General features: G+C 33.2%; 1 protein-coding gene across 1 annotated transcript in view; it reads left to right on the top strand.

Annotated features, from left to right (window-relative positions):
* Nucleotides 1-12,091, top strand: part of LOC129222985 (amiloride-sensitive sodium channel subunit beta-like) — a 29,826-nt gene extending 17,735 nt beyond the window's left edge. Inside the window, exons 6-9 of the mRNA XM_054857549.1 lie at nucleotides 1,515-1,593; nucleotides 3,558-3,737; nucleotides 7,577-7,652; nucleotides 11,762-12,091. Of these exons, the coding sequence (XP_054713524.1) occupies nucleotides 1,515-1,593; nucleotides 3,558-3,737; nucleotides 7,577-7,652; nucleotides 11,762-12,091 (665 nt within the window). The remainder of the gene's footprint in view (nucleotides 1-1,514; nucleotides 1,594-3,557; nucleotides 3,738-7,576; nucleotides 7,653-11,761) is intronic.
* Nucleotides 12,092-12,728: the final 637 nt, after the last annotated feature.

Here is a 12,728-nt window from a genome sequence, read left to right as displayed (position 1 = left end):
TCGCTGGTCTTTTCAGATAAATAAAAAAAATTAAAAACTTATGATTAAGTTATCGTTTGCTGTTAAATTTTACATATATTTTTTATATTGAATATTAGTACGAGGGTCAGTTAGTTGCACTGTTCAAGAAAACAAAACAGGATATAAATTTTTGCAATAACTTTATTGGTATCTTAAAGTTCCATTCAAAATCTACTTTTCAACACATTTACCTCCGTTATTTAGACATTTGTCGGGGCGTGGTACAAGATTTTCGATGTTTTCTGTAAAGAAATATCGCCCAATGCCCGAGAACTATCTTTGTGTTGCAGCTTTAACCTCATCATCCGAGAGGTATTGTTGCTTTAAAAGTTCATCTTTCATGGTACTAAAAACATGACAGTCACAAGGTAAAATGTCCGGGCTATAAGGAGGATGATCCCACGCATAAATTGTCACAGTTGATGGTCTTCTCTCAAGATCAGCGCCGTCAGTTTCTGTACGTCCATTCTCAAACATGTTACTCCATTTCGCGATAGCTTAACGTGACATTGCATCTTCACCATACACTTCATGCAACTGCCCATAACTTTCTGTATAGTTGCACCTTTTTGCCCACAAAAACGAATCACTGCACGCATTTTCAATTCGTACGCTACTTGTAACTGTTGAAGCATATTAGGAACTAAATATCATGAAAACTAAACTTGTCTGGAGAAATTCACTACGTCACACGATAAAGGTACATGTCTGAAGTGTTTTCACACTATGTCATCAAAATAGGCTTAGACGTTACATATTTATGAAATAGTGCAACTAACTTTCTGACTGACCTACGAAGATGCAATGTAGCAAGGTTTTAGTTATAATTTCAATGTATGTGTTGGTGTTATTAATATTTTTTAGCTATTGCAAACGCTAAGTGTCGTTTTTTACTCATTATTCGGATTATACGCGGTTTTCGCTTATCCGCGGTTACTCTGCCAACCTATTCTGCGGATAATCGAGAATTTACTGTATTTATTGTTTTTAATAAGTGAATTATAATGATACATTGATGAATAATATCAACATCAGTTTCGTGTTCCAATCAATACATCTGATTTGTAAAGAAAATTTTCGCATTGTGCCAATACATAAAAAAGACGAGTTTTTTGTGCAGAGTTTGGGTTTTTGAGAAATAACAATCATTTGGAAGATAATTTGTTTCTTTCAAAAGAATTGTTGCTTGAAACATTTGCATTAGTTCAGTAATTTGTTTTAGACACTAATTTCAAGACCGTATTTTGAATTTAGATAAAAATGATTTTGAAAAATGCGAATTCTCTTTTTACGCTGACGCTGTCACGTTTACTTTCAAACTTCGTATGTTTTCAAATACTAGTGGTTGTTTGCATCAAAAAACTTGGAGTAACAAATTATATAAAATTTACTTCATCTAGAGCTTCTGAATCTGTATAATTATTCTCTATTTTGAGTTTTATATTTTTTCTCGTCCTTTAGTTTGTGTTTAACTTGAACTTTTCCCCCCTCAGCAATTTGTCGATCTCAAGTTTACAGAAACTTCAGTGAACTAGGAAATGTTTGCGATGACGTCTGCAAGCCCGCTTGTAGGTAAATTGAACTTTCTTTTAGTTTTTTTCGAGTAATATGTTTGATGTGGTAGATATGATTAATATCTTCTTTGAAAATGTTTGCTCTTACTAGTGAATTTGGGTCAACTCTTAAATAATGGAATCTCTTGCGATTATGACGTCACTTTGAAAGCCAAATTTTGCCTTCCATTTATTCACCTGCCCCACGAGGCTTGAATTTTTTTTGTATTATTTAGTCCAAATGTTGCATGCAAAAATCTTCTTTTATTTCGTTACAAAAATAGATTAGCTACTACTTTTACAACACAACGAAACAGAATTTATTATGTGTGAATGGGTGAAAAACAAGCTTCTCCTCCCCTGCTTTACATCTTCTGACCTACATGGCTAAGCATGATCTAATTAATAATACCACAATCAGCGATTTTGTAAAGAATTTCGAAAGTACAGTACTTTTGGAAATTGCTAGCTGTTACGTTTCCCATCTCTCTACTTTGGATCAGGTGCGTATGCAGGGTAGGATATTAACCCTATTGCTTCCCCTCCCGAGAGTTAAGTATTATAAAAATCATATGAAGAGCTACGGGGAAGAACGTTCAAAGTCCATTTTTCTAAAAAAAACTCTATTTAACCTATGGGAACACGTAGATTATTAGACAGTATTAAAGAGAAACATTATACAGGCAAGAATCATCATGGTGAGTGAGTTTTAACAGGGAAGAATGCGGCTAACTTGGAAACGGTTCGAGATTTCAAGCTCACAAACGTAATGAGGAAAATTTGAGCATGGTGGACTATGATCATTCTTCCCCGTGGCCCTTCATATAAATAACGGGTAATCTTCACAAAACCCCCATTTAGAGCAAAGTTCTCGTGAATGGCTAAAACTAGAAATAAATCGTCTTTCCTTTACAAAAACTTATATCTACGCCAGCTTAGGACCGCAAACTAATGAAGACGTTTAAAGGCGGTTTTAACGTATTGCTCAATGCTTTTTTTGTGTCAGACATCACAATTAGGTAAATTAAAGTGTCATTAATGATATATTAGCATCTAACATTTTCCATGACGCTAAGTCAAGGTGGGATTTGAAAATATTGAACATTAAAAAAATGATCTATGATGTAAACGGTACCCTACTTTTCGTCGACTTTTAAAATTTCCTTCTCCCTGTTTTTCAGTTTCAACCTTACCTTTTGATAGATTTAATGGGGTAGGAAATTATAAATGTCGGCGAAAAGAAGGGTTTTAATTTATCTTCAAAATCCTTTTGCGATGCAAGTTTTCAGGTACGTTTCTTTCGTTATTCAGCATGGCAAAAAGTATGTTTTCTATATGACTAAAGTATTCATTGCGTTGCATAAAAGGGTTCATAACGCACTTTATGTGTTCTGTGAGGCGTCGTGATAATCTTAGTAATCGTAGTTAATTCTTAGCTACGACTTTGCAAGAAGAGTTTCGTTTTATAATCAACCGCATTGGAGCATGTATTCATGTTATCCTCACCAGGGTTGGTATGGTGCTGATTGGCGGGGTTTCAATAAATAAATAATGTATTCATGTTATGTGCATTCCGCTAACGTTTCTAGATTTTCTAAAAAAAAGGCAGTTGCTTCATGGTTCGATCAATAATCTTATTGCGTCACATATAATGATATATGAAATTTGCGTAGAATGTTTGTAGTGTTTATAGAAAACAATATCAGTAAAATGTTTTTGCATTGTGAGTATAATACTGCCGTGTGCAGGTAAAGGGCAGTAACTGCAAATTTTCATTTTTCTTTTTTTTGCATTTTTTAATTTATTGTACGTTATCTTTATTGTACAAACTCGAACTTCCACATTTTCCTACTTCCAACATTTTCCTACTGTTAGTATTCAATCTACGCATATTTTTCAAATTTCTCGAAAACTCATTTTTGCAGATACTGCCGTTTACCTGCATCCGACAGATTAATTTTTTCAATGCGTTTTATTATTTAGGTCTGTTCGGTACGAGATCACGCTGTCGAAATCTGATTGGCCAAATTTAAGTCACCAGCAGTACGTCATGAATCGCTCTTGGGACCAGTGGACCAGGATTCCTCAGGCTGCTGGACTCATGGACATAACAACTGTTGGTGAAGAAGAGGAGGCAGACTTCGTCAATGACACATTTTTCAGGTGGGGACCTTTGCGGTCTAACGCAATATTTGATGCAGTAGAGCCCACTCCCTCCCGGCTTTGCGAGTTTAAATACCTGGATAATTAATCCTATACTTCTTTTTCAAAATGATATCGGTTGGAATATTTTGGGTTCTTAAAGTTGAACGTTTTGAGGCATTTCAAAGGCTAAACATGGTTTTGGAAAGCTTTTTTGCTACTAAAAATATTCAGAGTGACGCATATATGTGCATTCGGGTTTTTGTGTCTGTTCTTTATGATTCGCGCTTGGTTTAAAACATGTTCTAGGACTGTGCTTTAAAGGAAGATTTAGAAAAGCCACCTTGGGTTTTCTTTTTTCAAGAGAAGTAAAAGTACAATATGATCACCGATGATATGGAAAGGCAAGCATCCGGTTTAAAGGCGCAACTTAACGCAGCTATTAGTTTTCAGGAGTAGAAGTTTGTTCGTTACAAATGTGTTCTTTTGCCAATTAACTATGCAGACGCAATTTTGTACAAACGACAGTTTGTTCACGGCAATATTTTTTTAAAATTTAAACTGTATTCGATCTATTTTCTCACTGCAAAAATTAATTGATTTATTTTTTCTTACAACCTAATTTTTAGCCGACTTCAAAAAGGAGGCTGTTATCAGTTCATATCGTATGTATGCTTTTTTTTTCTTTTCTTCTCTCTCTCTCTCTCTCTTTTTTTTTTTTTTTTTTTTGATCACTCACAGCGTCTCACCTAGTGAACCGATTTTGATGATTCGTTTTTTAATGGATAGGGGATGGCTCAACTTAGGTTCAATCACTTTTTTTTGACCATATTTGTTCTTTAAAAAAACAGTTATGGTCAAAAAACAGTAAATTTCATGCAATTTCCCTATTAAATGATTAAATATAAAACCCATTAATTACAAAAGTTTGGTGGCATACAACAGTAATGTTAAGAGTTATTGTAGAGATAATTTTGAATGAAGGCTTCTCTGAAGCAAGCATCCAGTTTCTTCAGTGTCATTGCTCTAGTTGGGGTAAACCTAACCTGGAAGCGAGATAATGCAGTTATTAAGATCTGCTTATAGCCTTCACAATGCTACCAGGTTAGGCTTTCCTCAACTATATAGTAGTATTTTTATCGTTATCATCTATGCCAGTAACAGATGATCTGGGCAAAGTAAGGAGATACAGGATTCCATCACAAGCAACTTGTATGCTGTGAAATGTAAATTAGTTAGGGAAAAAGTAATATTTAAATAGTTATGATAAATTAACACACAAATGAATTCCAGACAGAAACAAAGATAATTTTTTTTTGTACCAATTGCTTAAAGTTTAAGGCGTGTTCATAGTTTTTTCTTTCTAATATGGAGCATTTTTAAGAATGAAAACAATAAGACGAAGTTTCGTGACAGTAACTTTTTGCTATTTCTAAAATACATTTACATTAAAAATTTTTGAAAAAAAAGAACCGACTTTAAAATTGCTCACAAAAGTGCAATGGTGTAATATATTACTTTGGCAAACAACAATTGACAGAAGAAAGAAAGGCATTCTCTTCAGACAATGACCATCTCAAATACCAAAAATATAAATAAATCTGAATTTTTATCAAAATTTTAAGGTAATAAAACCGGTTCATTGTATGTCTTTTGAAAACCCGCCATTCAAGTTCTATAGTCGCACCAAACCCGTCATAGAGAAAATCCCCTCAGTTTTTCTCGGGATTCTCGAGTCTCGATTCGAAAGATCTCGAGTAGTCATTCGCTTGAGATCTCCATTCAAACATCTCGATAAGTCAGTCACTCGAGTTCTTGATTCAAAAAATCTGGAGTATCACAAAAATATTTTGAAAAAAAAAAAAAAAAGGAACCGACTTCAAAATTGTTGTAAAAAGTGAAAAATAATTTTATTCTTCAAACACCATCGATAGTACTTTTAAACATAATTTTTGAATTTGCGCAAAAACGATAGATAAAATCATTAACAGCCATATAATTCAACTACAACTATAAATTTAACCAAGTCTAGTTTCTTCACTACCACATACATTATGCATTGATGACAGCATGTTTGAGTAACGATATAAATGTTTCGTTGCCAATTTGGGAAGATTTTCTAAAAAAAAAACAAAAAAAACGAAGCATGGTTACAGTGGATTTTACTTTTTGTTTTTTCCCCAAATTCAAAAATTATTTTTGAAAATTCTATTGATGGTGTTTAAAGTATAAAATTATTTTTCACTTTTAGAGCAATTTTGAAGTCGGTCCTATTTTTTAAAAAATTTTTTTTAGCTTACCATTTCGTTTTTACATTTCCGGAGGAAACGAAAATATTTAATTTTCTTTTTATTGTTTTTAAAAAGAATCTCTTTTTGTTTCCTCTCATTTTCCTCTTAAAGAATGCAATAAATTAAAAAGGCCCTATTGACATTATCAAACGCGTGCATCAAAATCCCATCGCTATTTTCCCCTCCCCTTGCCAGATTCATTCAGATGAAATTGTTCTAACTTGGTCCCTTGGCCGCTTGCCAGATTCCACAACGCTCGTAGTTAGACTCTACTATAGTTAGTGCAAGTCTAAGCTGTTATTATGAAGGCTACGCAAATCCTTATAGCAACATTACGACGCTGCCAGGTTAGGTTTTCCCCAAGTGTAGTTATGCGACTCCTAAAAATTGTACTGCATCAATACCACAGTAGAGATACTGTCTCTAGCATTTATCGGCTTTATATGAACACAACACTGTCATTGTCAACGTTTTTTAAGGGGAAGCTTCATCGTTACTATATAATTAGGGCAAATATAAACAGGCAGCATTGTGAAAACAACGAAAATCCTAATCACGACAATACGACGCTGCCAAGGTAGTTTTGCCTTAACTATAGAACCACTGTGGAAACCCAGTTTGCCAGACATTTTCTCGTAGCAATGCAATTAAAAAAAAAAATGCATTCAAAAAAAAATAAATAAATAAAATAAAATAAAATAAAATAAATAAATAAATAAATAAATAAATAGATAAATTAAAAAAAATAAATAAAATAAAAAATAAAATAAAAACAAATAAATAAATAAAAATACACAAATAAATAAAATAAAATTGATGTAAAATAAAAGTATGGACATATTTTACTTTTTTAATTTTTGAACAAATTGACAGTTGAAGTAATACTATTTTTTTTTTTGAATATTTTTTCATTTTGAATAAATATGCACATGTACACAATGTTGCATCCTGTTTCACGAGTCAATACATTTCTCCTTTAGAATAATGCTTTTACTATCCAACCACGGATTGCATGGAATTTTCAAACGTACAGATAAGACGAATCTATGTGAATAAGGGGAAAAAGTAAAAATTTGATGCGCATATTCAGCTCATTTGAATGAGACTCTGCTTCTGCAAAAGTTGACATCGGTAAAAAATAATAGATTCGTCCTTTCCGGCTGTAAAATGCTTGTCTTTCCATACAATCTGTGGTCAGACTGTAGATATCCTTATAGTATATAAAAAAGTGTTGAGCGGAACTATCTGGAACTTTTGAAATTGTAACTTTGCTTGAGTACCGAGAAGGTTCTATTGTGAGAAAACAAGTACATGTTGTGAAACATGTAATCTTAAAAATTACAATTACAATTTTAAAAAGAAGCATAAAAGTTTTTATATACATTCTTCGCCTGTTTTGCAATTATTTTGTTACTCCTACCCAATCAAATTTTATGTTTCAGTAAAATTTATCGATGCTAAATTTTTTGGAAAAATTAGAGGAAAATAATTTTATAGCTACATTGTAACGAATTACATTTCAATGCGTGTATTTTTTTTTGCATTTTAATGGCTAAATTTCATTTGTAGGGAAAATCTTTTAAGAGTTCACCTGTACATGGAAGAAATGATTTATATGTCTATAGAAGAGAGATATAGCTACACAGTATGTAAGATAATATTTTTTCTCGCTTCTTTGCAAACAAATTATATGTTCCAGTTTAAATATACTGCGAATGATTGATATTTAGTAATTCTTAAAGCTAACGATTTTTCATTTCTTAAAAAATGTTTACGATGTAATAACTTAATGTAATCAGCTAATTTCACGCGTCAAGTAATGAATTCAGTAGTTATTTATTCATTTTCCGGCCATTATGGGACACATATGTCCCTTAAGTTTAAGTTTATATAATACATTATCGAATACAGATAACTAAAATATACTTTTTTTCATGTGGTTGATGTGTTGAAACTTAAATATTAACACAAAACGTTATTGTTTAAAAAATGTACGCAATTTTTTGTTTTGAAAGTACCGTGAACTCTATTCTTTACTTCAAAGCAATGGGTTAATGAAGACATTCCCAAATGTTTTCACAACTTGCGGCACCCTTTAAAAAGATAGAACTTTCTCACGACACTCTAGTCCATCTGTATTCTTTACTTCAAAGCAATGGGTTAATGAAGACATTCCCAGATTTTTTCAACTTGCGGTACCCATCGAAGCGTTAGAACTTTCTCACGACACCCTACAGTCCATCTCCATTTTTCAAAATAAGTTTTTTAAAGTTTACCTTCAACAAGAAACTATGATGAATGCGATTATGAACAATAAATAAACGTAATTTGTAGCAAACATTAATTTAGAACTGCAGTATGAAAGTGTGCAGAGTAAAAACAAACTGTTTAGAGAGTGTGTAAAACTGGATGAAATAATTAAAGAATAATTCTCCCAGCTGTGTGTGAAATTCACATAACAATACGAAGAATAATAAAATTACCAGACATTTAAATTGGAAAGCTAAAATTATTCATCCCCCTTAGCTCCCCCCCCAAACTTTTCATATCACCTGCCTCGCAGCTACTTTTTATTTTTATGTTATTAATGCTATTTCTATTTATCATTTAAAGGATAGAAATATAAAAGAAATAAACAAATGTGTATATGATCCCACTGAAACCTCCTCTTAACTTGCTTTCCCCCATTTAACTCTTTTATTTCATTTCTTAAAAAAAATCAGGATCATTTCCTAAGAGTTTACGATGATACAACTTGATTATTATTTCAGTTATTTTTTTCCTCGTAACTATACATATGATTATATCACACAAATTACTATTTAAATGATTAATTTTTAATTCAAATAAATAAATAAAATAAAATTGATGTAAAATAAAAGTATGGATATACTTTACTTATTTTTTTACAAACTCATAGTTGAAGTAATACTAGTTTCTAATTTTTTTTTTCATTTTGAATAAATATGCACATATATAAAATGTTGCATCCTGTTTCACAAGTCAATACTTTTCTCCTTTCTAATAATGCTTTTACGTAGGCTGTTCAATAAGTAGGGGAACGCGGGGTAAAACCGGGAAGTCGGAAGCAAACCGGGTACCCTCTTCTAGCCCATGTAAGCACTGCAATCGTGTGGACAAGAGAGAGACTACCTTTCATTTTGATGAAAAAACAGCAGCCATTAAATTAGAACGCAATAGACTCGCTTCTTTGGTTCTTGTGAAGAAAACTCTGTTTGAGTGGTTTTTACTTAAAATGTTTGAACAAAACTAGAACGATTGTACTACGTTCCTGTTTCTGCGACAGTAAAGGTATGTAGCTCTCTTTGCACAACATTTAATTACCTTCATTATCATTCTAAGTAATTGCCTGTAGCTTTCTGTATAGTCATATGACGGCATTTTTTATGAAAGCTGTACGTGCGGGGCAAAACAGGGTCCTAACCGAGGGGCAAAACAGGGTACTACCCCCATACACTTAGAGAAAGACGCAGCCAAGGGAGGACAAGAGAAAAGAAAAAGCTGTCATTTTGACGGGCTCCCCATACAAGTTTCATCTTCAAGCAGCATTAGAAGAAAAGAAAAAAAATGATGGAAAGAAGACCGAAGTTGGACGGAAGAAAAAAAAAACCTGAAAGAAAGATAAACGAATCAAAGAAAAGGCAACATTATAAAGATGCCAAAAAAGAAACAAACAAAAAATAAAGCGTCAAAAAAAGAAAAAAAAAAAAAAGCCGAAGGAGCAAGTGAGGGATGAGACAATACTGCCTGCATTTATTTGCGACAGGTGTCAATAGCCTTATATTACAGCAAAAAATTAAGGTTAAAAAGACAACTAAATTTACTGTCAACTCATCAATATGTGTCCTTTTATACCTATTCTAGTATATTATGACAATAGTTACCATATGTCACTAAAGAAAACTAGAATTTTGTGGAAACTTTTAAAAATTTTTATTTCTCCATAGCAAAAATATATGTCTACCCGGTTTTACCCCACTGCCGGGGCAAAACCGGGTAAAATGACGTTTTTTTACAAAAAAAAAATTAATAAAAATTAAAAAACAAAAAAAATTATGGTTTTGAAACTGTGATTGCATTAATAGATAAGTAGTGCATACTTTTTCAAAATTTTGTTCCTTTATGCTAAAAACTGATTTCTGGAAGCCTGCAAACCTTTGAGTCCCGGTTTTACCCCACTTTCCCCTAATAAGACTAATTTTACTGCCGCGAAACCACTCATCGGAATGTAAATTTCTGTAGCATGAAAAGTTTATGTTGTTTGTATTAACAAAAGCTATCGATATTTTTCGCGTATCGACTCATGTTCCTGGGTATCACGTGATTGAACTGAAGCACGTTGGTGGACGCCTATAAGAAATAAGTCTAAATTTACTGCCGCAAAACCACTCATCGGAATATTAATTTCTGTGGCATTAAAAAATGTCTGTTGTCTTTATTAACAAAAGCTACCGATAGTTGGCGCGTACAGATTCATGTTCTTGAGTATCACGTGATTGAGTTGAAGCCTGCAAGCGGGCGCCTACAAGACGCAACCAGATATCATAATGGAAGCGTCGTTAGAACCAAGTTATGCGATTAAAATTTGTTTTCGCCTGCAAAAATTAGCATAGGAGATCTTTGATATGATACGTGAAGTTTTCAACGATGAAGCAATGTTTAGAGTCAGTACCTTTTGCTAGCATAAAACTTTTAAGAAAGGCAGGCAAAATATGGAATATATTAAACGTGAGGGACAACATTCCATGTCCATCACAGAGACAATGATTAACGCTGCTGCTATTACCATAAAGGGGGAACACAGAATTATTTTTTTATATCAGTGATTTCTGGCTGTTTCCTTAACGTAAGAATCCATTACGAGGCAAACATTTTGAAAGCAACAAAAGCATGTCTAAACTCTCCGGAGGTGGTGAATATGTTCTCACAAACTTAACGTTTACAAGATTTTTAAGAAGTGAACAGAACATTGGAATAAATGCATTTAGCCCTGCAGCAGTTATTCTTAATAAACCATGTAAATTATGACGAATAAAGTTGTTCTGTATTTTTATAAATTTAGTCTTATTACTTATTGAACAGCTCTCGTAGATATCCTTATATAGATTTTTTTTATAATGAATAAAAAAACTTAGATTAAGTGACTACTAATAATTTAAAAATAAATTTAAATTAAACAATGTTCCTTAATTTGCCTGCTGACCACAGGCAGCTCCTAATATTTTTAAATTTTCATGTCTAGTTAACATTATGTGATTTTATTCACATTAATATGGAAATTGGCTGAAAGAAATTACATGAAATTTTGAAATTTTGTTTGGAAAATCAAGTAAGAGGAGGAAAATCGTCACTCAGAAATAAATGGTAAAGTATTTCTAAAATCAAGAAAATAAAAAAAAATAAATAAAATGAACAGATCGTTTGCCCGAACGCAAACGATGTGTTCATTTTAAAAGCTTAAATTGCTGTTACTCTGACCTGCTGTCAGTTTCTTTAGATGGGAATAAATCTTTAACCGTTAAAAAATAAAATAAAAATAAAAAATACCAAAAAAAGGTACTATAAAGTTAATTGTAAAAAAGTAGACAGACTCACTTCAAGGCTGAATTCAAATATACATAGAATTTTAGATTTTTGAAATTTTTGAAAAGGGGAATCTAGGCTTTCGAGACTATCCTTAATTTAAGTTATCAATGTAAAAGCTTTTATTTCACCATATTTTATTCTTTCTAGTTGCCAAAGCTGCTGGCCGACCTGGGAGGCTGCCTAGGGCTGTACCTCGGCGTATCGGTCGTCTCCATTATTGAACTAATCGAGCTCCTGGGCAGTGCCTCCATCGTCTGCCTGTGCCGCGATAGACAACGGAGAACGCCGGACAGACCCGCAGACACCAGGCGCAGGCGTCGCAGGGGCAGGAGTCACCTTCCCCGGACGTCGTCCGGGCGTCCCCCTGCGTCTACTGCACAATCCGGGATCCGGACGGCCCTTGGATTCTTACAGGCGAGGAAGAAAAATAGGGACGAGAGGACGTGGAGGTATAATGAACTGAGGCTGTTGTCATAAAAGCTCATTGCGATAAAATTGTCTTTATTTATGTGGTCTTGTTAGTCATTTAACATCATGTCGAGGGGTGAATACTAAACCTTAGTAACTTGAACTCAGTTTCTTTTTTCACACAGTTTCGAGAAAAACTCAACAAATTGGGCCGTTGAGAGCAAAAGTGGTGGAAGTCAATTATTTAAATAATTTATATTTTCGCCATTAGAATTTTATTTTAACCTCATTCAATAAGTAGTGTAAGTTTAGTGTGTTTTTTGTGCTATTGTGCTGTGGGAAATGAATTTGTTAAGTACTACTGTCTGAATTTGGATTGTATGGAAAAGCAAACATCGAGTTTACAGACGGACGCATCTATTAGTTTTTAGGAATGTCAGTTTTTGCAGATGTATGTTAGCCTCTAAATTAAGAAGAGTCTCATTCAAATAAGTGGAACACGCGCATCTTATTTTACCTTTCCCCCTCATTCAGATAGACTCGTCTTAACTGGACGTTTTCCAATTCTATACAATCCGTGTGGTTGGACTGTACTCTCTCTCATACAACATATTTTCACTAACCCATTTAATTACTTAAAATTTTGTTTTATCTACTTACGATTTATAGTTCCCTTATTTTTATATTCAGCCCACGATGTGTGTCT

The sequence above is a fragment of the Uloborus diversus genome, chromosome 5, assembly GCF_026930045.1.
Source record: "Uloborus diversus isolate 005 chromosome 5, Udiv.v.3.1, whole genome shotgun sequence".
NCBI classification, from domain to species: Eukaryota; Metazoa; Arthropoda; class Arachnida; order Araneae; family Uloboridae; genus Uloborus; species Uloborus diversus.
Note: the sequence above shows the minus strand (reverse complement) of the source record. Positions and strands in the feature narration are given on the sequence as shown.